Below are 27004 nucleotides of genomic sequence, written 5' to 3' on the forward strand. Positions count from 1 at the left end.
CTGGTTGGAGGTTGCGGGCAAGAGCGCGCTCGGGATTGGCGGGTGGAAAATGTGGGCGAAACCATAACTGAGGGGGAAAGGCGCCTTGTTGTTTAGGATAAAAGCCGCGTGATCAGTCTGCTCTCTGGACCCCTGAGGGGAAGAGATAACGGGCTCCGCGCATGGCAGCCCAAGCTGGGGCGTGTCCAGCTGCTCCTGGTGTTGGGACTGGGGGACCTCGAGGGACCCGAATTCATTCCCACAGAAAAAGACCCTTTATTCTGCTCTCAGAACGGTTTAACAACCCATCCCACTTCCTAAGATAATAAATAACCCCTACTATTTTCATCACCATGACCCTACACACTGTAAAAGAGAAACTCCCCACCGGTGTAGAAATCATATATCAAACAGATGGAAAGCTCAAAGCAAAGTAGGCTCAAAGCATGTAGTGTGTGCACACTCAGAAGATGACCTCCAAACCATCCTAAATAATCTTAACAGAAGCTTATGGAAAGCCTGGCCTATTGCTCAACATCCAAAAAAACAGTGCTGTGCCAACAAGCAAGCACAAAACAACCCCCCCCCACACACACAGCACCACAAATCCAACTTTATGATGTTGGCAAATATCAATAATTTTTCCTACCAAGGCAGTTATCTTTCAACAACGGCCAACAGTGATACCGAAACCCAGCATTGCCTGAGGTCTGTGAGTGCAGCTTTCTCTCGATTAAGGACTCAGACATTCACAGCAAGCAAAATGCTTGCTTACAAAACTATTGTACTACCAACTTTACTTCATGCTTGTGAAACATGGACCACTTATAAATGACATCTCCACCTCCTTGAAAGATTCCATCCACGGTGTTTCCAGAAAATTTTACATATCACTTGGGAAGACAGGAGAACAAATGTCAGTATACAGGAAGAAGCAAAGATCACCAGTGTCAAAGTAATGATTCTTCAACATCAGCTTCGTTGGACTGGTCATGTCATTCAGAGATGCTTGATTATCATTTTCCAAAGCAACTACTGTTCCCAAATTAAGAATGGTAAGATAACGTCAGTGGACAACAAAAGTAGTTTAAAGACACTCTCAATGCAAATTAGCACTGGGAGGGAAATAAGAGCCCCCGAAGTCTCAACACCCTTACCAACTACATATCCCATGACTGTTTGACGTATTATTTGTTGGCATCCATCTGCCTTAGTGGTGAAGTTAAACTGTTGGAAGGTTGCAGCGCCTGCCTAGACTGTAGAGTATGATGCAGCAGAGACATGTTTTGTTGTAGCTGGGGCAGATGAAGGTGATAGGATACTGCTTTAAGTGTACAGTACAGATAGGAATTAAGTGAACAACGCAACATTGGGCATCTGGTATCAATACCAAATAGGCCAAGAATTACTGCCGTTTCAATGCAGCAGGTATGCCAAGGTTTTGCAGTTCTCCTGTACTCTTCATTAGTTTAGCTTAGAAGAGGATTGGGCAGTGCTGACTGCCACCATCCATCCACCCACCAGCACTATCTCTGCAAACACATACACACAAGTTTTGCTGTTGTCTGCACCCATCTGTCTCGAGAGACAATGGCATGTGTCTCCAGGGGTGTAGTCAAACAGCGGTGTTAGCAGCACCGGTGACCTCCCCTGGGGTGTAAGCTTCTACGGCCTAGACAGCAAGACCCCTTTCTCAGCCTCACTGATGTGGCCCAAAGGAAGGCAGGGTACCAATTGGGCTGCAGCTGCTACTGAAAGGAGCCATCCAACTATCTTAGGGACTACACTCCAGATTTGTGTAGTTACAAATGGCCTTTTCATCCTAAAGACATTCTACAATGCAGGGGAGGTTTAGGATCAGAGACTTCCTTCTCCCAGATGGGCTACCTTCCCTTCTACAGCAGGTGCAGAAACTGCCTTATTGATCACTGGACCCACTATTGGTCTTGTCCAGTCAATCTGCCAGAACCTGTCTTTGCATGCAAGATAAATCCCTAACACACTGAGGGTTTGAGACTCATCAGCTGCCCTCACCTGGTATAGCCATCCAGCTAAATCCATTTCCTAGATTGTGGATGTTGTCACATGCTGATACCTTCCAGGAGCCACAGGTGAGAGCTAAATGCAGAGTGGGGACCAAAGGTGGACAAATACCTCAGAAGGTTCACAACATGTGCCCCACCACAGGTATCAACACTCCCATAACACCCCATACACCCCACAAAAGGTCAAGCATGTACAAATTACCCCAATCCTCTACCACCCTGCCTTGGCCGCTAGAGTAATTACAGTACAGCCTCTCCCTCCCAATATTAATCTTGAAGAGGGTCACGCTCCACGGTCCACTTCCTGGTGTAAGTAATCCACACCAAGGCAATCAAAGTCGTCTCTCTCCTATGACCAGGCCTGTAACCTGATTGAAATAGATCTGGGTAACTCTTCCAGAAATTCCTGGATGCCACCACACCTGCAATATTAGAAACTGGTCAATAATTATCCAATACAAGGACAGCCTTTTCAATAGAGGTCTTTTAACTGTCTCCCGTAGGCATGTTAGAACTTTGTTGTAAGGCGGCACTGACCATTCCCTTCACCCACCCAGCAAGTTCGCCCATTGGACTTGGGCGAGCAAGGATCTAGTACACATGTGGTGGCTCTCACATTTCCAAGGATTCTGTCCACATCTTTGGGCTGTACAAATTGAAATGTATCCAGTTTCAACAAGTCTGAACTCCACCAAGTAGTGATCTGACCATGACAATGCAGCTGTAGAAAATTCCTCCACTCTAAGATCACCATCATCCAATCCTTCACAGAAAACCAAATCCAGAGTGCGCCCAGATGCATGAGTAGAGCCAGAAATTATTTGGGACAGACTCATGTATCTGACAGGGGGGCCTCAGCATGAATGTTAAAAGTCCACCAGTACAAGCTGAGAGGAGACCAGCACAAACCCCAAGACCTCCTTGGGGCTTTAGCAACAGAATCCCTATTTTGTCCCAGTCACCCATCTTCAGATACACAAATTCAAACCCAACAAACTGGGAGAAAGGGCGCCTGGTCAGGGGAGATGCAATCATGATAGACCACTGCAACTCTGCCTCCTCACCGCACTGATCTTGCCTCCTGCTGTACAGATAATTCCAGTGGCCAAAGCTGAGAGGTTACTCACCTGCCAGTTCATCCAACCAGGTCTCTGTAACACAACCCAGGTCAGTATGCTCATCCCAGATCAAGTCTGGGATGGCTGTTGTTTTGCCATTCATGGGCCTGGCTTTGATCAGCAGCAATACTTGAGCTATTGGGCCCACTTGAGATACTGAGAACACACACTTCTGTTCAAGGCACCATCTTGTGAGGCTTTGCATAAGATAAAAGAGTACACAGAATGCCTGGCTAGGTGCTCCAATGGAGAAGTTAAGTACCTGCCTACAAACATCTATCTTCACTGCATCATGCTTCTATGCATCATGCATAGCCATAAAGCGATTGGAAACAGCTATGTGGCATTAGCTGTATCAACCCAAACTGCAGTGTATAATCGGCTGCTTTGATCATTTGGGAGTAGAAAAGCTAGTGATAATACTTAGTGGCTTTTATTCAACATTTCAATTTATTTGCACACATTCTAAGATAAACAACATTTCTTTATACATATTTAATCAATTTAAATTAATAAATATGAACAATTTATATTCTAAAAACAGTGTATAACAAACAGAATGCCTTCATGAATATAGCAAGCTTTAATTCAAACCATATGAAGCACTGCACTTTTCACTCTAATTGATTTTAATGGGAGAGTTATTTTACTTAACTTGTTCCCACTGAAATTAAGGTGTTGAAAAAGTGTTCTTGATTTTTTGGTTAAGGATGTAGAGCTTTTGTTTGCCTATGACTCTCATAATCATATATATATATATATAATTAGGCATATATTACTGTTGTTTACACTTTTGAAAATCCTGTAAGTAAATCGAGGCAGCTTTTAGAATTCTGCATTAGAAAGGCTTGAGGAAGTCAAAAGGTTGGTAAATTTTAACAGCTACACTTGCTCCCTCCGTTTCGTGAGATGGACAAGATTCTAGGAAACAAATTGTAATATTTCACATTTCCTACACAGAACCCATGACATCTTTCCATGGTTTGAAGGAAGAATAATGCACCTTGCCAGGGTAAATATACAATCAGTTCTGCTTGGCTCTGTATTTGATTGCGTCACTTAAGAGACATTCTTCAAGGGAAGTTGGAACCCAGTTCTATGCATAAGAAAGAGCAAATGGAGAGTTTTGTTGGGGCCCAGTACTGCTTCATGCTTCAAGTAGCTGGATAGCCTGGATGGCCAGTTTTTAATGAAAATTGCTTTGGCTTTCCACATAGTTCTTCCTTCAATTCTCATTTCCAGTTGTAGAGTAACAGTTCCAAATGAGAACTGTTAGGAAATAACAATCAGCTGGAAGGGTGCTGGAGCACAGCTTTACTGCAGAAGGCTACTCCAAGTTGGAACCTTTGGGTTCCAATTCTGATGCGTCAAATTCAGCAGGGCCAGCAGGAGCTTCAGGTTCTCTGTAAAAATAAAATATTTAAAATTAACACCTATATTTTGACCATTACATCATTTTGTTTACTTCTCCTGTCAGGAAGGAGAAAAGCAACACACAAATACATCTGCATTCCACTTCATGTTATTCATTTTTAAAAAGTAATGCAAGTAACTGTCACACTGAAGCTGTAGCAATGCTGTTGCTTCTTGAGCAGGAAAATCAATTCCAGAAGCTACAGAAAAAGATGTAATGCACTGATTGTTAGCAACTGCAGGATATTAGAAGTGAAGCAGATTATATAAACACAACAGATATAAGAGTGGGAGACTAGGGCTGGCTGACGCTAAGTTTTCAGCATCTCACTATATCACCAGCCAAACATCACAGTTTGGTGATGCACTGCGATGCTGAAACAAGCTGCACTGCCCCAGCCGGCGAGACGTATGGTGAAACTGAGGCAGTTCTCACTGCAGGAGCTGAGGCCCTTTCACCCTAGCGCCTTACAGGCTGGGGTCAATGCAGCTGGCCTCTGCTCCCTGCTTAGTTGGGGGCAGAAGGGTTCCCACCCCCCAACTGAGCGACCACCGATCCCTCAGCAGCATCGGGCTTTGCTCAGTTGCGGGATGGAAGGAGCCTCTCTTCCACCTCCCCTCAGCCAAGGGGAGGCAACCATGCGTCCCACAGCCGTGTAGGAAAGTTTTGTTTCTGCACAACAGAAAACATTGCATTCTGACTCGTTCTTAGTCTGACCTGTTCTTAGTGCTTGGCTGACCACATCTATGGAACAAGTCTTGCTATATTAATCACTAGTAATAGTTTAACAAGGAGGTTTTCACGCCTGCCCAATTCTGTGTTCCCTTTCCCAGCCTTTGGTCTATTGATGATTAATGCCTATATGCAACCCTTGTATTGTATTTGTGTTGACCAATCAGCAACAAGCACATATGTGGCAATGCTGTAATATTCAATAAAAGAGACTCCTCGAGACATGCTCGAGAGACGCTCCTCACATGGCACCCACTACTCGTCTGTCGTGATTTTCATTCCAACATCTGGTGACCCCGACGTACCAGATCCCTTACGCGGCCAAGCCCCTGTACTTCACTCGACTGGAAAAGTCTCAAGCGCGCTACTTCTTGAGTATGGGGGGGGGGGGATTGACTAAATTCCAAAAATTGCATGCTAGAGAATTGCTTTCTTTAGTTAGACAGCGGGCGGTGGGTGTTCATATTACCTTGAAAGAAATTGAACAATTGCTTTTGGAGATTGCTTGCCAATGCCCCTCCTACCCTGAGAGTGGGTCCTTGGAGGTAGAGACTTGGCAAAAGATCGGAAAGACCCTCTTTGCAGAACCAAGGGCTCTGATTCATTGTCTGCTCACCTGGCAGAAATGTGCAGACGCCGTTGCTAAATTAGGGCCCCAGGCGTCTCCTTCGGCCCCTGCCTTTCTGGCTGTAGCAGACAATCCCCCCCTCCTTATCCAAAGCTTTTGCCTCCATCGCAGCCTTGCCAACCCCTCCCTACGCCTCAGCCCACAAACCCATCCACCCCTCCCATTTCTCCTTTGCCTGCCTTGCCTGCCACAGCCCCTGCGTGCTCTCCTACAGGAGCTGTGCGCACCGCGCTTTCTTTAGCTAGACAGAAAGGGCTCCTATCCTTAGAGGAGGAGTCTGCATGGGCTGGTGAAATGCCATCTGCTTTCCCTATCACCTATGCAAACGCAGGAACTGCTCAACAACAGGTGTTTTATGAGACACTTCCTTATTCTGTTTTGAGAGAACTAAGGAGGGTCATTACTGATTCTGGCTTAAAATCCTCCTATGTGATAGGGATGCTGGAGGGGATCGCTAATGGTTATACAATGCTACCCCAAGATTGGAAAGATTTGATGCGCATGCTTTTATCTCCTGCTCAGTACGTAGTTTTTGAAAGTGAATTTAAGCATAACGCAGTAGCCTTGGCTGATCCACAGCATTCAGCCAACCAACTCTTCGGTGTTGGTCCATATGATAACATACCAGCACAGGCGACGCCGACACCTTTGCATTTTAGTCACACTGCGACCTGTGTACAGCGCGCTTTTCGGAAAGTCCCTGTCTCAGGGCAACCGATGAACTCTTTTGTTAGTATTAAGCAACACCATTCAGAGCCCTACCATCAATTTATAGATAGATTGAAAGAATCAGTTACTAGGCAGGTTGATAACACTACAGCCCAGAATGAATTGATGAAAAAATTGGCTTTTGAAAATGCAAATACCGACTGTAAGAAGGCTTTGCAGTCAATCATTAATCATCCTAAATTTGATTTGGCAGATATGATCCAGGCTTGTTCGGAAATCGGAAGCCAGAGCCATGCAATGTCCTTGCTTGCCGGTGCCATCCAGGCAGGCAATAAACCAACAGGTAATTGCTTTAACTGCAAGCGCCCTGGTCATTTTGCAAAAGAATGCAGAGCACCTGGCGGTGGGGCGCATAGGAATGGTAATGCCAATAAGGCTAAACCTTCCAAAAAATGCCCAAAATGCGGTAAAGGCTATCATTGGGCAAATCAGTGCAGGAGTTCGGGAAACTCCTTGTTGGCCCCACTCTCGGGCCAGGAGAAATAGAGAGCTCATTGCCGTCAGCTTCCACCATTGACAATTTTCCTACGGAAACACCTTCTGATTTCACCATTGATTTAATTAATCAGGAAACCAAAGACACTGCTTTACCTGGTGAAATCGTGCTCATGCCCACCCAATTGGCAGGCCCACTACCTCCTAAGGTCGCAGGCTTAATTTTGCCCAAATTCTCTGCAGCGAAAGAAGGAATCCAGGTTATTCCTGGAGTTCTGGATCCTGACTATGTGGGCACAATAATGGTTCAACTTTGGAGCCATATGCCCATGCAGTTGAAAAAGGGTGAGTCTTGGGCGCATTTGGTGGTGCTCCCTTCTCATCCTACTGCTTCTATTATGGATAATAATTTGCACCAGCTCTGTCCCCTCTCTCCGCAGCTATTAGCTGTAATCCAGAGGATCGGTGAACAGAAACTTCTTCGTAAGTATAAAATCAATGGCAAAGTTCTGGAAGGCTTGATTGACACAGGCGCAGACGTTTCTGTAATATCCAGTAATTGCTGGGACCCCACGTGGCCCCTTGAGTCTGCCTCTGCAGTTTGGGGTGTGGGTGGACCTCAAACCTCTTCCAAAAGCGTACAGTGGCTGCCTGTTTCTTTGCCTGATAGCTCTGAAACCATTGCATACATCCAGCCCTGTGTGCTGAAAATCCACCTCAATCTGTGGGGCAGAGACCTATTGCAACAATTACAAGCTACCATTCAATTTAATGAGTAAGCTTGCACTCCCCCTCAACTGGAAATCCACCATCTTTGTATGAGTGGAACAATGGACCGGTGACAAAAAGCATCATTTGTCCCGCTCTAGATATCGCCGCTCTGTGGAATTGACTAATGATTGTAACGATTTTGTTTTTCTCCCTAGCAGATCTGAATATATCTTTTTAGCTGTCTCTTTTTTAGGAGTCCCTGGATTGGCTGTACGAAATAGCAGGAATATTAACTCTTTAGCTTGCTCCGCAGCAAAAGCCTTGAATTCTACATCACAAGCTCTTCACCTTTTGAATAAAGAACAGAGTGAATTGCGTCATGGACTCTTACCGCGCAGCTATTGGTTATTTGCTAATGCTTCATCATTATGGTTGTGAACAAATAAATGATATGTGTTGTTTTAATATCACAGATAATTCAAAAGCTATTCAACGCCAAATCTCTCATTTGCAAAATCTTACACACCACATTAAACAAGACGTTGAATTCTCTGGCCTATGGGAGTCGTTTACCCAGTGGCTCACTAGTTGGTTAACAAATTTGAATTGGCTTCGTAATCTTTTTCAATATGTTATTGTCGTAATATGTGTATTAATTTTGTTATGTTGTTTCATCCAATGCATTCCTGGTCTCATATGCCTTTGGTCTCAGTGTTTTTCTCCCCCTTTGCCACCCAATAAAATTATTGCTGCCTATTTTGCCAAATGGCAGCACCAACAGTAAATAATAGGGAAAATGTGGACGGATTTATTTTGGGCATGCGTTGGCAAACCACGTATCCTGAAGTACTTTTGTCCCATTCACCCTAAAATCACACAGCACCACGCTGGGCGAACTTATTTCGGGCATGCGCTGGCAAACCACGTATCCCAAAGTATTTTTGTCCCATTCACCTTGAAATCACATAGCAACATCGCTGGGCAGACTTATTTCGGGCATGCGCTGGCAAACCACGCATCCTGAAATATTTTTGTCCCACTCACCCTTAAATAAAAGGGGGAGATGTAGGAAAGTTTTGTTTCTGCACAACAGAAAACATTGCATTCTGACTCGTTCTTAGTCTGACCTGTTCTTAGTGCTTGGCTGACCACATCTATGGAACAAGTCTTGCTATATTAATCACTAGTAATAGTTTAACAAGGAGGTTTTCACGCCTGCCCAATTCTGTGTTCCCTTTCCCAGCCTTTGGTCTATTGATGATTAATGCCTATATGCAACCCTTGTATTTGTGTTGACCAATCAGCAACAAGCACATATGTGGCAATGCTGTAATATTCAATAAGAGACTCCTCAAGACATGCTCGAGAGACGCTCCTCACATGGCACCCACTACTCGTCTGTCGTGATTTTCATTCCAACACAGCCGAGCAGTTAAAGGATCCCCCACCATGTCACTGGCTTGCAAGAGCCAATGCTGGGCTGGGGGATCCTTTAACTGCTCAGCTGAGGGGAGCGTCAACTGCACTCTGCAGTCAAGTAGTTTCATGGAGCCCTCACCCCCACTGGATAATGTGAGCCAATGGTGGGATCAGATGCTCCATCAAACTGCTCAACTGAGGCAAGGGCAGCCACACACTCCTCAGCCAAGCAGTTTAAAGATGCAGAGGGAGGAACTATGCAGCTTGTTTCTCCCTTTGTACCATATGAGGGCAGAGTGGGATGGTGGTTTCACTCAGCGAGCGCTGCTAGCAGAGGGACTCAACAGCGGTGGCAGTCTCACAAGCGATATACTGCTGAGTGAAGGTGACATTATGGTTCACTCCTGAGATCAATATATCACCCAGGCCTATGGGAGACACACAGCCTAACTATAGAAAAATAGTGACTCCTAACAGATTCCTCTTAGAGAGCCTGCCCTTCTCTCCACTGGGGTTGTTATTGCCTCTGAATCAAACAAAACTCTTGCCTCTGACAAAACAATAAGTATGATTTGGGTATCCAATCTGAATCCCACAAAAGTGTTAAAAGACATGTAACCAAACTGTGACAGAAATCATTGCACTGAATATTGATAACAAATAATTACTGAATTAATTCATGGAAACAGCTTAATTAGTGTTCACAAACTATGGGAAAATATATGCATCATATCAAAACAGTAAAATCATGCATACAAAGCTACAACAAAAATGGACAGCTCTGGATAAAAAAAAAGAAAGAAAAGCCATGCAAGAGAAATGTGCAGAATAAGTTATTGTTGCAAATTGTTGGTTTAGATTACAGCACTGGTCTAGATTCTTCTAGGGAAAAAACCAAAACAAAACATTACTGCCTTTAGACAGAACTGTTCAACAAATCAATTTTCTTACTATGTCTGAAAGCAAAAATCACAGACCGCAAGTACACATTTGTAAAAGAGAGAATAATGTTTTATAACTTTATTTAATAGTAGATTTCAAGATTTTCAGGGAAAGAATAGTCATTGTGAAGTCAGCATTGGCATAGACAGCTGATGTAAACTGAGAAGGACCATTTCTGTCACATCAGAACACCAGTGCTGGAAATGGGATAAAATACTGACTAGCCGTTCTAGAATAATTACTTTGCTTTAGTTAGCTTTTATTCTGTGCTAGCAGATTAGTGCAACTGTTCAAGAAAAAATGTGCAAGCCCTTTCTGAACACTAAGCACATGTATGCGGAAAGTGTGAGCAAAGTAGAAGTCAAGAAGCGTATGGAAGCTCACTCAGCAACCAAGAAGGCTACAGAGAATCAGGGACAGCTTCTCTTGGGCTGACTCACCCAGTTTTCACAGAAGATCGGTATTTCCAAAATACAGCAACTAGAGCAAGCACAACTAAAACAGCCAGGATACATCCTTGAAGGGAAAAAAGAGAATGATATACCATAGTACTAATTAATAAGACAAAGTAATTATTTTTCTGTTGAGGAAAAGCAATAGTATTAATAGAAGTCACAAGACAGGTTGTTACCTTGCAATGCTCTATTTACATTAAAGTCACTCAGGTGGATAAGTTCATGTGCTACTGAGTACTGTAAGTATCTAGACACATACATACCTCAAGCAGCAAATCCAGTGTACATCTGTAGTCACCCCCTTTTGGGGCAGATGTGCCGTTGTCTTCAGAGAATGATTGCAGCAAAGAGTTCTTCCTGCCCTAACAGATGTCAACTCTGCAGACTGAGTGGCCCTAATGACAGTCAAAGAGCAACTCTCCAACCCAAGCAGTGTGTGAAGCTGAAGCAGAGGCACCAGGTTGCCCCCAAGACTGAGGGGGCCCAGCATGCGTGTGATGTCACACGTATCATGTCATGCATGTGCAGCGGAGGAGACCAAGCACTCTGAAGGAGCTGGCCATTAGCCCTGCGATGTGTCTCTCACACACAGCCACCTCAACACTAGGCCCCCTAGAGTTGGCATGCCTGAGCTCAAGACACCCTTACTCCTGAGGATTTTTGAAAAGCCCCAGTCACACCCAGATGCAAGAACATTAGAAGTCACAGCATGGGGGAAGTCTGGGCTGAATTTAGAGACAGCTATGTACATTACAGGAGCAAAGATAGTGGAGGAAACAGAGCTGGCCTCACCAAATAAATAAATAAACAGCAGATCTTGGAGAAAAGTTTGCACCCTAAGCATATTTGAAAAAGAATCAACATCACAAGGCATGAAAAGTACAATAGCAGCGATTGTACACTGAAGTAACTTGCTCTGTAATTACTTACCAACAATAATTGCGGTGTTGTCAGATTCTAGAAAAGAAGTAAATAAAAAGTGAGCTAAAATTTGAAGCGATGTACCGTAATTGTTACAGATCGTAGCGTGCTCTCTCTCTTTCTATGCATGTATGCATTTGTGTGTGTCACACACTGAATAAAATATAGTACAACTAATAACTGGAGTTAATCTACTCCAGTACACAACGGAAGACTGAATTTCACTGGAACCAAGAAATGGGTTTCCCACTTTTAAAAATTTCACATATAGTGGTACCTCGTTTTGAGTCTGCCTCGTCGAGCGTTCGTTTCGTCAAACGTCCGCGGCAAACCCGGAAGTACCGGAACGGGTTACTTCCGGGTTTGCCACTCACGCATGCACAGAAGTACTAAATTGTGCATGCACATAAGTGCAAATGCTCCGTGTGTGTGTGCAGAGTGGTGCTTTGTCGTGCGTACTTTTTGTATAGCATCCGGGACTCCGGAACAGATCCCGGTCATAAAATAAGGTACAACTGTACATTCCAAATTTGTTCCTCTAAATCACTTACTTTAGTGATTCAAATCATCCCAAAGCAGTTTATGGAAATGTTAGAAACATATCAAGTAATGTAAGTATTAAAATATACATTTATAAAATCAACAGCAAACAATAAACAATGTCAGAGATATACACAGAATCTGAAATAGAGTAATATCTAGTCAGGAAAGCCTACACATACAAATGTATCTTTAAGCGTCTTACAGCCATAAAACAATTGTAAAATATATTCAAAATCAGTAGATAAAGTTAATATAGCAACACAGCTGAATCACATCCCAAGCAAAGGTCAAGTGAATAGGCAAGCTTTAAGCAAGCGCCTAAATGACAAGAAAGCTGGAGCCTGTCTGATGTTCACTTGAAGCAGAATCCAAAGGGCAGGCGCTGCCACACTAAAGTCCCTGGTCTTATTGGACGTAAGATGAACCTCAGGAGGACATGGCACTACTGAGAGTGCATCTCCTGAGGGTCAAAATGTCCAGGCAGTAGTATACAAGGTAAGGGGTTTCCTGGTTCCACATTGTTCAGGGCTGTACATGCCAATAACAAGACTTTAAACCTGGCTCAGCAGCATATTGGCAGTCAGTGCAGCTTTCAGCACAGATGTTAGGTACTGTCCATGGGCACCTCCTTCAGCAGCTTTATAGCAGCATTCTTTACTAGCTACAGCTTCTAAACCCAATATTACAGAGACATTGCACATACCTTTGTAAACCAAGAAAACTTTATTAAAAATATTAAAAAAGGAAACACCATACAGAGCATGTTGCCTGTACTACCATACTAAATTACCCAAGAACTGTATCTATCACACCAGCTGAAGTCAAGAGAAGGGCACTCCTAGCCACTGAACCCATTTGGCCCCCTGGTTACACAAATAGCACCCCTATAGCACCCCAAGCTCCATACCTGCTTCTTTAGAGGGAGTCCAACCCCATTCAGAACAAGCAACTGAACTGTTTCCCAGTCTCAGGATCTGTCACCTGCAGACTTGCCATCTTACCAGGTTTCATGCTCAGTTTATTAGCCATCATTGAGTCCACCACTGTGCCAGGCACTGGGGATAAAATCTGTCGCGAAATTCCTCGCGGCGCTTTCAGCAGAAACGCTCAGAGTCCCAGGTTTTTCCCAGTGCAGTCTTTTTAATGTGAGCTATATACAGGTATTTACAAACGAACAGTCCAAACAGAGTACCTGCTCCTTAAGGCAAACGAATACTCTCCACACAGCATCACCACACCACAGCACAACCACCACAGCAACCACACCCACTGTTAAACAGGCTTTTCTTTTTAAAACAGGTGATAGCCAATCACATTAATCACACTCCTGCTGAGTCACTCTGACTCAGCACTTCACAGAGTATTGCATCATCCTGTTGAAGCCTGCAGACTTATTCAGTATCCTGCGAATCCCAACACTCCTCCTTAAGTCAAAGGCTTGAGACCTAATAATTCTCTTAAGTCTCGAAATTTAGGAGCATCCAAACATTTTGTATACAAATCTGCCACATTACATTTTGTATTACAGTGCTGTACCTTTAACACATTTCTTTCCAAAGCATTTTTCACATTTCCGTATCTTATAGCTATATGTTTACTTTTGCTTTTAAAGTTCTGTTGGTTAGCAAGCTGTTGTGCAGCCATGTTGTCACTTAGCACAGTGATTGGCATTTCAGAAGGTATTCCAAGTTCTTTTGTTAGACAAGCAAACCACTCTATTTGTGACACACATTCGCTTATGGCTGAGTACTCTGCTTCACAAGTACTTGTGGCAACAAATGTTTGTTTCTGGGATTTCCACTGAACCAGGGCATTTCCAATATATATGGCATATCCAGTGGTAGATTTTCCATTTTCTCTGTCCCCCCAACTGGCATCAGTGTATGCATACACTTGCTGATCATATCCTGTATCCAGCACCAGTTTGTAATCTTTTGTGCCTTTCAGATACCTTAGGATTCTTTTAAGTGCTACCTAATCTCTCTGAGCCGGGTCTGCACTTCTTTGGCTTAACATGTGCACTGCCAATGTTATGTCGGGTCTTGTCCAACAACTTAAATATAACAGAGAACCCAACAGAGAATGAAACGCTGTTGCATTCTCACATTTTTGCCCTTCTGGTTCATTTCTGTACTGGGTAGTTATGGGAGTGTCAACCTCATTCGCCCTCTCCATTCCATATGTCTTCAGTAACTTTTCAATTTTTTCCTTCTGACTCAGAGAGTAGACGCCCTCTTCATTTCTCTGAACCTCTACTCCTAAGTAATTCTGAATCTCTCCCAAATGCTTCAGTTTGTATTTGTTACCTAGGCTGTTTATAAACCAAGACACTTGCTTTTGTGCAGTTGTTATTAGACAGATATCGTCAACGTACAAAAGTAAATAACAAACACTTCCTTGCACCATTGCTGAATATAAACAGGAATCAGCCAGACTTTGTTTGAATCCCATCTTTTTCAAAGTTGTGTCTATGCATTCATGCCATAGACGTGCACTTTGGTGTAAACCATATAGTGCCCTTTGCAGTTTTAACACCATGCTGTCTTTTTCCAGCTCATAACCTGGTATTTGCTGTAAATACACCTCAGTGTCAACAGGAGCATTTAAATATGCTGAGGCAACATCAAAATGATTAACTTTTAACCCTCTCAGACTTGCCATTGCTAAAACTGATTTTACTGTTTCAGCCTTTGCTGTTGGGGCAAACACTTCATCATAATGTATCATTTTCCTTTGTGTAAAGCCCCTTGCAACCAACCTGGCTTTCCTCTGACAACTACCATCAGCCAGCTTTTTCACTTTAAAAACCCACTTACAGCTTATGGGCTTTTTACCTTCAGGCAATTCTGTAGGTACAAACACATTGTTGTTTAGCAGAGAGTTATACTCTGCCTGCATTGCCTTTAACCACGCCTCTTTCTCTAGAGTAGGTAACTCTTGCACTTCTTCAAAATTTTCTGGCTCAGTTACACAAACCTGGTTTATGGTGGCTGGGAACCCATAACGGTCTGGAGGTTGACCTTTATTACTTCTTGAAGACCTCCTTGGTTGATTAACCTCACCCCCTGGGCTACCTTCAGGACTGCTTTTGGGGTGGATTGACTCTGGAGATTTACCTCCTCCTGTCCCTGTTGCACTTTCTTCTCTCCCCTGCTCCATGCTAGCAGCTGGAGAAAAATGCTCAACCTTTACCTCCTCCCTTTCAGTTTCTCTGGGAGAGCTGCCAATTCTTAGCTTTGTTTCAACTGCCTTATCAGGTACGCTCGGCAGTAAAACTTTTTCTGGCAGTAGGTTTGCATGTATCTTGGGCCAATTTCTTTGCTCATTAAAGCTGGCTGATCGACTATAACTCAAAAGATTTTTATCATCTTCAAACCTGTAGGCTTTCGTACCACTTTCATACCCAAGAAATAGCAACTGCTGTGCCCTTTTCCCACCTTTTCTTCGGTTCTTTACAGGTATGTCAACCCACGCCTTTGTCCCAAAGATTCTCAAATGTTGCAAACTGGGACTTTTGTTATAGAGAATCTTATAGGGTATGTCATCTAGTACCCTTGACCACAAGCGATTCCCAATATAATTTGCGGTCTTAATACTCTCAGCCCAGTATTTAATTGGAAGATTTGCATCTGCTAACAATGCTTTCATTTGTGTCTGCAAGACACCTCCCCTACGCTCTGCTACTCCGTTCTCCTGAGGCGTTGCCACATTGGTAAGTCTATGTTTAATCCCTTGGGAACGCAACCAGTTTCTTAGGGAGCTTGCCATAAACTCTCCTCCCCTGTCTGTCTGAATAGAGCACACCTTTTCGCCAAGTTGCCTTTCTACCCTTCTTACCCAGAACTTCAAAGTTTGGGCAACGTCAGACTTTTGCTTCAATGGATAGACCCAGCCAAATCTAGAATAGTCATCCACTAGAATCAAACAGTACTTGTTATGGGAGACACTTGGTGGAAAAGGACCAGTTACATCAGCATGAATCAACTCCAGTGGTTTTTTGGTTTCTCTCTGGCTTGCTCTTGCTACTGGGCAAGCCCTGCTTTTAACCTCCTTGCAGATATTACAGTCTAAGTAATTATCACAACTTTTAATGTTTTTCATTCCCCCACACAACTCCAATGTTTTGTTTAGCACCTTATAGCTAGCATGAGCCAGACGCCTGTGCAGGAGATGAATACACATATCATGGGTTGGGACATTTTGCACATTAGCAACCTTAGACTCACACTGCAGTACATACATATTAGCTCTAAGGTTAGCATTTGCCAACACTGCCCCATTTTGCTTTATCTGGCACTGATCTCCCACAAAGTTTACTTCAAAGCCTGCTTTTGCCAAGTCAGGAATGCTCAGGAGATTGTTTTGCAAACTAGGCACACACAACACATTCCTGAATGTGTGTCCCAGTTGTGGGAACACAACCTCCCCCTCACAAACCACATTAGCTTTCTGGCCCGTAGCAAGACTTACATGTTTTTTGTTTGAGGCCCTAGCATCAGTTAGCAATCCTTTTCTTTTACAAAAGGTTTGAGAAGCTCCACTGTCCAGAACCCACAGCTCTTCATTTTCTTGACCATCTGCAGACACCCAAGCGGTAGACTCTCTCTGCTGCCTCCTGTGCTTCTGCTGTTTTTGTTGTTTTCTCGGGCAGTCCCGCAGCAGATGTCCACTGGACTTGCTGCAAAAACACCTTTTTACTTTGTTGACCACCGGCTGGTCTGCAGCAGCTCCTCCTGGCTGTTTCTCCGGCTCCCGACACCTCTGGTCTTCCCGGCTGTTGTTCCCTCTGGGATGCTCCAACAGCTGGGCTGAGGTCATCTTTCGCTCTGCACACCTGTCCTCCTCTGCATACAACCGTCCAGTTATGTATTCCAGAGTCAGCTTATCAGTCTCTACAGACTCGAGGGAATTGACCAGCATATCATAGCTGTCATCAAGGGAACTCAGGACTATAAAGACTTTGTCCTCTTCCCCCACAGGCCTCCCTCTTAAGGCTAGCTCCTGGAAACAGCCTGTTAGGAATTTTAGGTGGTTGACCAGGGAGTCCCCCGGTTTCTTCCGACACCGGTACAGCCTCCTGGTCAGTGTTATCAGTGAGCCAGCTGTCTCTCGCACATGGACAGCCTTGAGCGCATTCCACGCCTCACTTGCCGTCACCTTATCAGCTACGTAGACTAGCTGGCTGTCGTCCACTCCAAGGATGATCGTAGCCAAAGCTTTCTCATCCTTTTCAAGCTGGGCCTCTGCTAGTGCCAGCTTTTCATCGTCATCCTCATCCTCCTCAGGGGGCTGCGGTGGAGTTTCCACCACTTTCCACAGGCCCTCACGCTTGAGGAAGTGTTGCATGCGGACCGACCAGATGCTGTAGTTCGTGGCCGTCAGCTTCTCCAGCAACACGCCACTTCTGGACTGCTCCATCCCTGCAGCTCACCTCCAGCACCCACGGCTAGATAACTGCCACCTGTACTCTTGCGCAGCGGAAGCGTGCTGGGCCCATAACCCTGTCGCGAAATTCCTCGCGGCGCTTTCAGCATAAACGCTCAGAGTCCCAGGTTTTTCCCAGTGCAGTCTTTTTAATGTGAGCTATATACAGGTATTTACAAACGAACAGTCCAAACAGAGTACTTGCTCCTTAAGGCAAACGAATACTCTCCACACAGCATCACCACACCACAGCACAACCACCACAGCAACCACACCCACTGTTAAACAGGCTTTTCTTTTTAAAACAGGTGATAGCCAATCACATTAATCACACTCCTGCTGAGTCACTCTGACTCAGCACTTCACAGAGTATTGCATCATCCTGTTGAAGCCTGCAGACTTATTCAGTATCCTGCGAATCCCAACAAAATCATGCCCCATAAAACTCCACAGGTGCCAGGGGGCTGAAGGGTACTTCCCCAGTGCTACTCTTTGGAACAGGCCTGAGAGATAGGATTGGAGGCATTGTAAAACTGTGCCCCATACCCATCCTATGGAACCAATCCAGGAGGATATCAAGTTTGATGGTATCAAACACAATCGTATTTCTTTCCTTTTTTTTAAGTTTTCAGTTACATCATTTCAATTACATCATTTTCTATTTTTATACAGTAGTCCTGTTACCAGCACTCCAAGACAGTTCTTTTTACTTCTTGCTTAACTGCATATACATAAATTCATTTACCTCATTATCCACACTCTCCTTTTATGTTGTCAACTGTTGGTCACAAAGTATCCTCTACCTGAAGAGTTCTGTTGGTTGGTGGCTTGAGTTTGCAGTACATGCAGAAAGTAGGCACAATTATGTGTGGTTACCTGTGTTCAGGAGGACTTGGAGTGAAATTTCTCTCTAGTTATTTGCGGTCCTGTTTCCTAGTCCACAAGTCCCCACAGTACCAGGGAGCGCCATAGCATTGTTCGGAACACTCCGAAGAGATTGTGTCTACAGACCCTTGCCACTTGCCATCCAAGGAGTTGCTCACACAGGTATAACGTTTGCACAACAGGCTACTTCACTCAGTGCTCTTGCTGTTGTGTTCTGCACTAGTTGCCACTTCCAGAGCAATCCCAAGGGCAAGCCCACACAAAGCATATGACAGCACTCCAGATGTGAGGTTGCCAATGTGCGATCCACAGAGGTAAGATCCTGTCCATGTAAGAGCATAGTTGGGGCACTAGCCAAAACTAGTGAAAGGTGCTTGCTAGCAACCAAAGGGTTTTTCTTCTAATGATAATGATAATGCCAAAAGGAGTACTCATTGTCTGGAGGCAGTGATGGGTTGGATGAGGGCAAACTACCTGAAGTTGAAGCTAGGAATGACTGAGATGTGATACCAGGTCCAGGATTTTCTTAATGGGGTTGCATTACCAGCTTATGCAGAGATGGATTCACCAGGCCCTGAACATACTCTATTGTACCCCTCAGCTAGCTCAAATAAACCATAATGAGCAAGGGTTGATAAATCAGGTTGTGAGTTGGACAGCTACAAGTATCTGGTCCATGTCCTCAGGCCACAAAAATAAAACTGGTCCCATAAAACTGGGTTAAGACTGGGCACTGATCACCTCATTTGGTACTTCAGTAATAGTAGCATTCAAGGCAGCAAAAATACAGATAGCTTTCTTCTCAAAATGCTTTGCAAATTTGTCTCAGCCGTTCTCCAACTGCAATATATGACAGTTATTCCTACAACACTCCAAAAAGCTCTGAACAATTATTAAAGGATGCCATGGAAACAGCAAAAAAAGCCTTTGTAGCTTTCACTGCCATACACTCCAACATGTGTCTGGTTAACTTCATATGGAGCCTTACATCTCTTGCACTCCAGCCTGCTTCAGTGCTGCAAGTACTGCAGAAAACCAGGGAGCAAAGTGGGCTCAACAGTGCCAGAGAAGGCATACAGGGGCAATCATGTCAAAAGCCCGCTGAATCTTCCTATTCCAATGTGAGATTAAGGTCTTAGGAGGACTGTTGGCTGCCTACTACAAAATACCCCAGAAGAACCCATCAAATTCCATTAAGTCTCAGGGGGGCGGATCAGATTAATGAGTCCTCCCCAATGCAGAGGAAGGGTACTCACAAGACAGATAAATACATAAGAATGAATATTTATATATGGAAGGTCTCAGGTTCACTGCCCAGCATCTCCAGGTAGCGCCCAGGATGTCCGCTGTCTGAAAACCTGGAGATTTGCTACCAGTCTGAGTTGACAATACTTAGCAAGCTACCAACTGTTTGGGTGGAAGGCAACTTCCCATTCTCAGCTCAAAACCATTTCCTGTTTTTAAAAAGCTGCCATATTCATTAGAAGTGCAATACCAAATCTAAAAACAAGCTTATAAATTTGCTGTCACTACCACTTTTCAACTGTACCTATATCGTCTGGAGGAAGCGTTGTCTGTGCACCTGGTCCTATAAAAAAGAGGGGGTTGTTATTTATATATTTATTTATGTCATGTGTTTCCCTCCAGACAGGGAGTCTAGGCAACTTACAGATAAAATAGTAGCAGCTAAAAAAAGTCATGTAAAAACAATTAACACTAATATAACTGTCTCTGAGAGAGAGAGCGAGCGCGCGCGCTATTGAAATAGAGATAATAATAATAAAAAATCACAGCACCAGCCCTACCAGTTCATAAAACATTGCACTGGAATTTATGAAAAGCAGTTTAGAAAATTTTTAAAGAAAGCAAAGAAAACTGGAAAGCTTGCTTGAATTTCTTATACAGTAAAAGACATGTCTTAGTACAAAGAGTAGCATTCCATAAGTTACACAATTCACAGAAAGCCAGGCAAAGCTAAAGGACTCTCTAGCATCTAAAACAGCAAAAAGCCCCACAAATAGGAAAGTAGTAAGAATAAGCAAATGAAGAAAATGAAGAAAAAGAAAAGAGAATAAAGACCAGACCCTCTATCACAATATTTTAAGGGTCATTTCATATCAAGTGATCCAACTTTTTTACCTCATGTCATCCAATTTGCTTCATATTTTGTACACTTATTGAATGATCAAAACTAAGTTTAAATCTTTTTTAAAATCTCATCTTATTTTTGAGTTATGAGGGTTTGAAATTTCAATAAATAGACAATTTTGGCCTTGCTGAATAGCTGAACAGCGTGACAGTTCGAAAACAAAAACAGAATGTGGGATCGGGCAAAGGAAATGGAATGCACTGACTGGGGGAAATAGCTTGCTAAATTCTGAATAGGCACAGTTCAGAAGGAAGGCCACACAGCACAACATTCTGTTACAGGTTGCTCTTATGGTGTATAATTCCATTGTCTCAAAACTACTACAGCACTACCATGTACCCAAGTATCCTCATGATATTCTTCTAATAAAATCAATCCTCTCTCTGCTGACGTATCTCTATAAATATTGACACGAGTCCATTTCCTCCACTGGTTCTATCCATAAACTCAATTCTTGCTCTCCCCCCCCCCCCACTTCTTGAAATGCATCCACCAATAACAGTGAAAAGCAATTGTTTACCTGGTCCGGGGTCTACGGCGCCCTCTCCTCCGTCTTCAGTAGTTGGTGGTTTTGGACCACCTGTGTAAAGAGATTTTGAAGTGCTGACTACAACTGCCCTTACTCCTTCTCTCAAAATTAAGAACCGGGAAAGTCCATATAAGGTGCCACATGGTCTTAGGACACTGTCTTTGGACTCAGCTTTAGGAAGTTAAAATAGTTTTTTAAATGAAAAATAAATTGCTGTTGTTATTTATATTTTGAATTTTTTGATAGTCCAACTTTATTTCAACATCTGATTTTATCTGTATTTTCTCTCTAATACTATATTGGATTTGTCCATCATCCAGCTGGTGACTGAGTGCACGTGGGCAATCAAGAATGACCATTACTGCTGCCGCCACTAGCAGTCTGGATGCAGGAGACGGGACAGAATGAAAGAGAGAAAACTCTGAGTAGGCTGGTGGAGTGAGCAAAGCCAGCAAGTGGCCAAAAGAAGAAATCACTGCCATGCCCACATTGCTGCCACCACCAAAAGAAGGAAGACTGCACTTCAAAACTTGGGCTTTCTTTTGTGAGTCAATATGGCAGGGGGTGGGGATGAAGGAGAAAACTCCTTCTGCCCCTTGGTCTTCCTGCCCCCTGGTGGCAGGCAGCCCCAGCAGGAACAACGAGTGAGTCACTGGCCCAGACAGGTGGAGCAGGTGGTGAAAGGGCGAAATCACTAACCAATATCATGGATTGCTACTGGATGAGGAGGTGTGAGGTCCACCAGATGCAGTGATCCCCTCTCCTCACTCCTCCCCCATCTTGGTAAGTGGCTGTGACCCAAGAAGTCAGGAAAACAACAGAGCCCCATCCATGCTGCCACCAAGAGGTTTCATTATGAAATCTTATATATCCTATTAGCATACATGGAGTAAGATAATCCTGACTTAAATCTGAGATATTAAAGTCACATTTTCTAACTCACCTGGGGCAAGAGTTGTGTTTCCGGGTTTGATGGTGGGGGCAGCTGGTGGGTCAGCTGGTGGGGCAGTTGGTGTGGTAGCTGGCAGAAAAGAGAGCAAAGAAATAAGGATTCTGCAACACAATAGCTCTGACACTTATTTATGAATTTATACCTTGTGCTTCCTCCCAAGGAACCCATTTAAGTGTAGTAAGATACTTACCCTTAACACATTCTGGAGCAGGAGGTTGCCAGGCATTGTCAGCCCCACATTTACTACTGCTACTCCCCACGAGAGTGTATGCAGGATCACATACAAACTTTACACAACTGTTATACTGTATGTGTTCACGGGCTGGACCACAGTCACTCTTCCATTTTTTATTTCAGTTCTAAACAAAGCCAAGGGACGCGGGTGGCGCTTTGGTCTAAACCACTGAGCCTCTTGGGCTTGCTGATCAGAAGTTTAGCGGTTTGAATCCCTGCAACGGGGTGAGCTCCCGTTGCTCGGTCCTAGCTCCTGCCAACCTAACAGTTTGAAAGCACGCCAAAAGGTGCAAGTAGATAAATAGCAGGAAGGTAAATGGTGTTTCCATGTGCTGCTCTGGTTTCGGTGTTCCGTTGCACCAGAAGCGGCTTAGTCATGCTAGCCACATGACCCGGAAAAACTGTCTGCGGACAAACACCAGCTCGCTCAGCCTGTAAAGCAAGATGAGCGCCGCAACCCCAGAGTCATCTGCAACTGGACTTAACTGTCAGGGGTCCTTTACCTTTATAAACAAAGACAAGTAGGTACAAAAGGTGACCTACAACTCACCCCTTCTTACAGCCTAGAGTTATTTCATCACCTAGCTGCAAGTCTTTTGATTTTACGATTCTGTCATTCTCTAAACTTATTGTAGGACATCGCCTTCCTAACAGGAAAATCAGAACAAGCATTAGCACATGCAGCCTTCATACTTTAAAAGGAAAAGAATCGGACACCAAGGCCATTTCCGGCCTTGTTTGAGCATTCATCCTGATTTGTTTGGGGAGAGGCTATACGACACGGTATCAAAGATAATTTCCTATCACGTTCTTTACTGCAAAATGTCCAGGTTGTTTTGTTTTAATCATATTTGGTGTAAAATATATAAAATTTACATACATATATAAAAAGATTTACTTTGGAGAGATTTAGTCAAGGCAGTACAAAACATAAGGGGGGACACTAGAAGATAAAAGAGTGCATAGGAAACAGCTGCCTACCATTACATGTAATTCTATTTTTAAAAAATAATATTTATTAAATTTTCCATTTTAACAATCCAATAAAAACCACATTAAAACATTCCAAATTATAATACAATAAAAAACCCAAATATTCAATGCCAAATTATATCTTTTGGGTGGCTTCCCATGCTCTGAAGTTCAGGGGGTGATGATCTAATCTCATACTGCATTTCTTAATTAGTCCAAATAGTCCAAATAAAACATTTCCAATGTTGATCCTTCTTTTTTTTTTTTAACAGCCTCCGAATTAGTTTAGCAAGTGGATTAGTCTATTGTAGTTCTGTGTGAATTCTTTATTTTCCTGTTGTAATCCAAAGTCCTCAGCTACTCACTTTCGGTTTCTTCACACAACAGCAAATCTCAGCGCATCACATCCAAGACAAAGGGAGGTCTAGCCTTCCACCATTAACACCGGTCAGATATCCGAAATTCCCTTCTGTTTATCTCGTTCCAGCTGCTAACAAGCTGATGCATCAGATAAACCCCATAACTCCCATCAAGAATTCTTTTTATCATTCCATTGAGGATTGTTGCCAGAATCAAAGTCAAAATTTCACAGTCAATTTTGTAGTTAAACCATAACAATGGCAATAACAAGATATTCTTTCAATCCCGCTTGCATTTCAAACATCAGTCTTTCAGGGGAGATTTGCAGAATAAACAGCAAATGTAAAGTATATAAAAAGAAGGTAATGGAAGCTCATCACCCCCAGTATCTGAATTAGTTTAGCAAGTGGGTTAGTCCATTGTGCTTCTGTGTGAAATATTTTTAAGTTTCTTCTCTTTATTTTCCTGTTGTAATCCAAAATCCTCAACGAAGCAACTTTCAATTTCTGCACACAAAGGCAAATCTCAGTGCGTCACATCCAAGACAAAGGGAGATCTAGCCTTCCACCATTAGCGCGGAAAAGATAAAAAATAATAATAATGACATTTTGTTTGAGAATAGTATGCTTCATAGGACATCCATGATGGTTACATTACTCTTCTTTGAGCTGTGTTAGAAACCCAGAAGTGATGAAGAACAAAACTGCATCTCTATCCTTGATTATCATTTTTTTAATCACACTTTGCAAAAAACAAAAACAAAACAGCAGCTTTTCTTTAAGGTATAATTTGTGGAGAAGTACCTACTGAACAGAAAAAAAACTATTTATGTATGCTACCACAGCTGCCCAAAATATCTATGCCCAAAAATGGAAGGAAGGAACATATTGGTGGAACTATCACACAATATTATTATTTGTGACATAACCAGTTCAAAACTGTCTGAATAACTGTATAAATTTTGAATAAATGTAAGCTCTGTGCAAAGGATGCAAGGAGGGAACAGGTCCAATTAATGCTGGCTATCTTAAATAAACGGGACTTAAAATAGCAGAGTAAGTTAGAGAGCATTCCCAGAAAGATGACATTGCAGAACAGCTTTCCTTGGAAGAATACCATTTTTAAGGACAGTTGTACCCATTTGCTTAAATGCACCAGAGTAAGGCTGGAAGGTGATCCAACATCCCATGTTATCAAGAGGCAGACCCAAAGTAAAAAAATCATAGGAACAGGCAATTTTGGGGCAAAAACCTTGGAAAACGAAGGAGCACTGGTCAGTTCTATCCATTCCTCTGTGTAAGCAGACTGGCCATCTAGTTAGAGCAACTACTTTTTATAACTATATCCCCGCAGAGCCTGTTTTGAATGTGTTGTATTCTTGAGGGATCTTGAGTAGATGAAACTAATGTATAATTTTGCAGATTCATATGAAGTCCATGTTTTCTTCCTCCAATCCTGGGTTGCATTCATGACAAATCCCCAACAAATATCCTAGCTCATTTGAAACCTTGCTGGTGACCTTTTGGTTGGCCCTAACAAATGTATATTTTGCCATATTACGGCCTTCAGCTTTTCAAGAATTAAAGTCAAAACAAAATAAAAAGATTTTTTTCCCTTCCAGTAGCACCTTAAAGACCAACTAAGTTAGTTCTTGGTATGAGCTTTCGTGTGCATGCACACTTCTGAAGAAGTGTGCATGCACACGAAAGCTCATACCAAGAACTAACTTAGTTGGTCTTTAAGGTGAAGAAGTGTGCATGCACACGAAAGCTCATACCAAGAACTAACTTAGTTGGTCTTTAAGGTGAAGAAGTGTGCATGCACACGAAAGCTCATACCAAGAACTAACTTAGTTGGTCTTTAAGGTGCTACTGGAAGGGAAAATTTTTTTTTTGTTGTTTTGACTATGGCAGACCAACACGGCTACCTATCTGTAACAAGAATTAAAGTATAATCCTCATATCTGAAGATAGGTGGTATATACAACAACCACATTTACCCTCAGTGCTGCACACTTTACTCTTTTAGGAAGTTTTGAAGGCAACAAGAAAAGGACACCCTTAACTTTTAGTGAATTTTGATGCCCTATATTTACATGTTTTGAAGTAACTGGCCTCTCAGTCCATACACAGAAAGTGGCTTTCTTGTGCTTAAGCTCTCCAAAACAACACAAGAGGCCGGCAGCTCATCTGATAGATAATGCTAGCAGCCGCCAAATTTGACCCGCCAGCTGTTTTGGGACTACAATTCCCATCATCCCTGACCCCTGGTCCAGTTAGCTAGGGTTGATGGGAGTTGTAGTCCCAAAAGAGTTGGAGGCCCAAGTTTAGCCATCACTGCCCTACACTGAGTGGTGGGAGGAGTTGGACTTCTCCCCATCCCTGAGGAAGCCTTGCTTAGCCTTCAGACAACATTTAAGGTGCCAGATTTTCCGTCTTTTAGGCAAGGCAAGGCATGACCGAAAGGAATTCCTACCTCACACCCCGCCTCACCTCGAACTCTGGACAAGGAGAGAAACAGCAGCAGGAGCAGCAGCGGCGACGGCGACAAAGAAGGCCCGCCAAAGGAGCAGGGGAGAGGGGCCATCGCAGCAGCAAAAAAAGGAGAACCCTTTGGGGCAAGTCAGAAAAAACAGAAAGCACCCCAACGGAAAGGCAACGCGACGTGGCGGGCCCGGGAAGCAACTCGAGGGGAAGGGAGCGGCGGCGCTTTTTTCAGACAAGGGGCGTGAGCACTAGTGGTTTGAGCTCAGGAGCTCCAGGAGGAGGGTGAAGAGAGGGAGCCGTCTCCGCCGTTATCGGTTCCCGGCCTTAACGTCCCAGAGCCGCGCGCATGCCGGTTGGAGGTGGCGGCGAGGGCGCGCGCTCAGGATAGGCGGGTGGGAAACGTGGGGAGAAGAGCCGCGTGCTGCCGGGTCTGCTCTCTGCACCGCCCGAGGGGAGAGATCGCGGGATCTGCGCATGGCAAGACCCCTTTCGGCCACTTTGATGTGGAAAGTAGAGCAGTACGTTTGGCTCCATCTGAGCTGCAGCAGCTGCCGAAAGGAGCCATCCAACCATCTTTGGGACTCTATTCTGAATTTGTGTAGGGTTACAAAAGGCCTTTTCTTCTCCCAAAGAGATCTTACATGGCAGCGGGAGAGTTAAAAGGTAAAGGTAAAGGTACCCCTGCCCGTACGGGCCAGTCTTGCCAGACTCTGGGGTTGTGCGCCCATCTCACTTAAGAGGCCAGGGGCCAGCGCTGTCCGGAGACACTTCCGGGTCACGTGGCCAGCGTGACATCGCTGCTCTGGCCAGAGCCAGAGCCAGAGCCAGAGCCGCACACGGAAACGCCGTTTACCTTCCCGCTGGTAAGCGGTCCCTATTTATCTACTTGCACCCGGAGGTGCTTTCGAACTGCTAGGTTGGCAGGGGCTGGGACCGAGCAGC

The 27004-nt window shown here is 43.8% G+C and overlaps 1 protein-coding gene and 1 long non-coding RNA gene across 6 annotated transcripts in view; one reads left to right on the forward strand and one right to left on the reverse strand.

Annotated features, from left to right (window-relative positions):
• LOC307218041 overlaps positions 1–27004 on the forward strand; it is a 355464-nt gene that overhangs the window by 259196 nt on the left and 69264 nt on the right. The gene's annotated exons all lie outside the window — the stretch shown is intronic.
• LOC307217983 (uncharacterized protein) lies at positions 3932–26517 on the reverse strand. Of its 4 annotated transcripts, none has more exons than XM_079980110.1 (7): positions 26069–26513; positions 22002–22055; positions 21050–21109; positions 19930–19968; positions 11538–11564; positions 10593–10668; positions 3932–4545 (listed from the first exon to the last, which is right to left on the reverse strand). In XM_079980110.1, the coding sequence occupies exons 1-7, from the start codon at positions 26160–26162 to the stop codon at positions 4470–4472; spliced, it is 426 nt and encodes a 141-aa protein (XP_079836236.1). In that variant the 5' UTR covers positions 26163–26513; the 3' UTR covers positions 3932–4469. The 4 variants fall into 4 exon arrangements, with proteins under 4 accessions (XP_079836236.1, XP_079836234.1, XP_079836235.1 ...); XM_079980108.1 differs by having other exon boundaries at positions 22002–22079; positions 26069–26512; XM_079980109.1 differs by having other exon boundaries at positions 26057–26511.

This window comes from Podarcis cretensis, assembly GCF_951804945.1.
Source record: "Podarcis cretensis genome assembly, chromosome: 6".
Taxonomy (NCBI): Eukaryota; Metazoa; Chordata; class Lepidosauria; order Squamata; family Lacertidae; genus Podarcis; species Podarcis cretensis.

Bases quoted from the DNA above. Each gene is read 5' to 3' on its own strand.
- LOC307217983 (XM_079980108.1), bottom strand. From the start codon at position 26,162: ATGGCCCCTCTCCCCTGCTCCTTTGGCGGGCCTTCTTTGTCGCCGTCG. The intron at 21,110-22,001 runs GTGAGTTAGAAA...CTCTTTACACAG, and splicing joins AAACACAACTCTTGCCCCAG to GTGGTCCAAAACCACCAACT. The intron at 19,969-21,049 runs GTAAACAATTGC...TCTTTTTTATAG, and splicing joins CGCCGTAGACCCCGGACCAG to GACCAGGTGCACAGACAACG.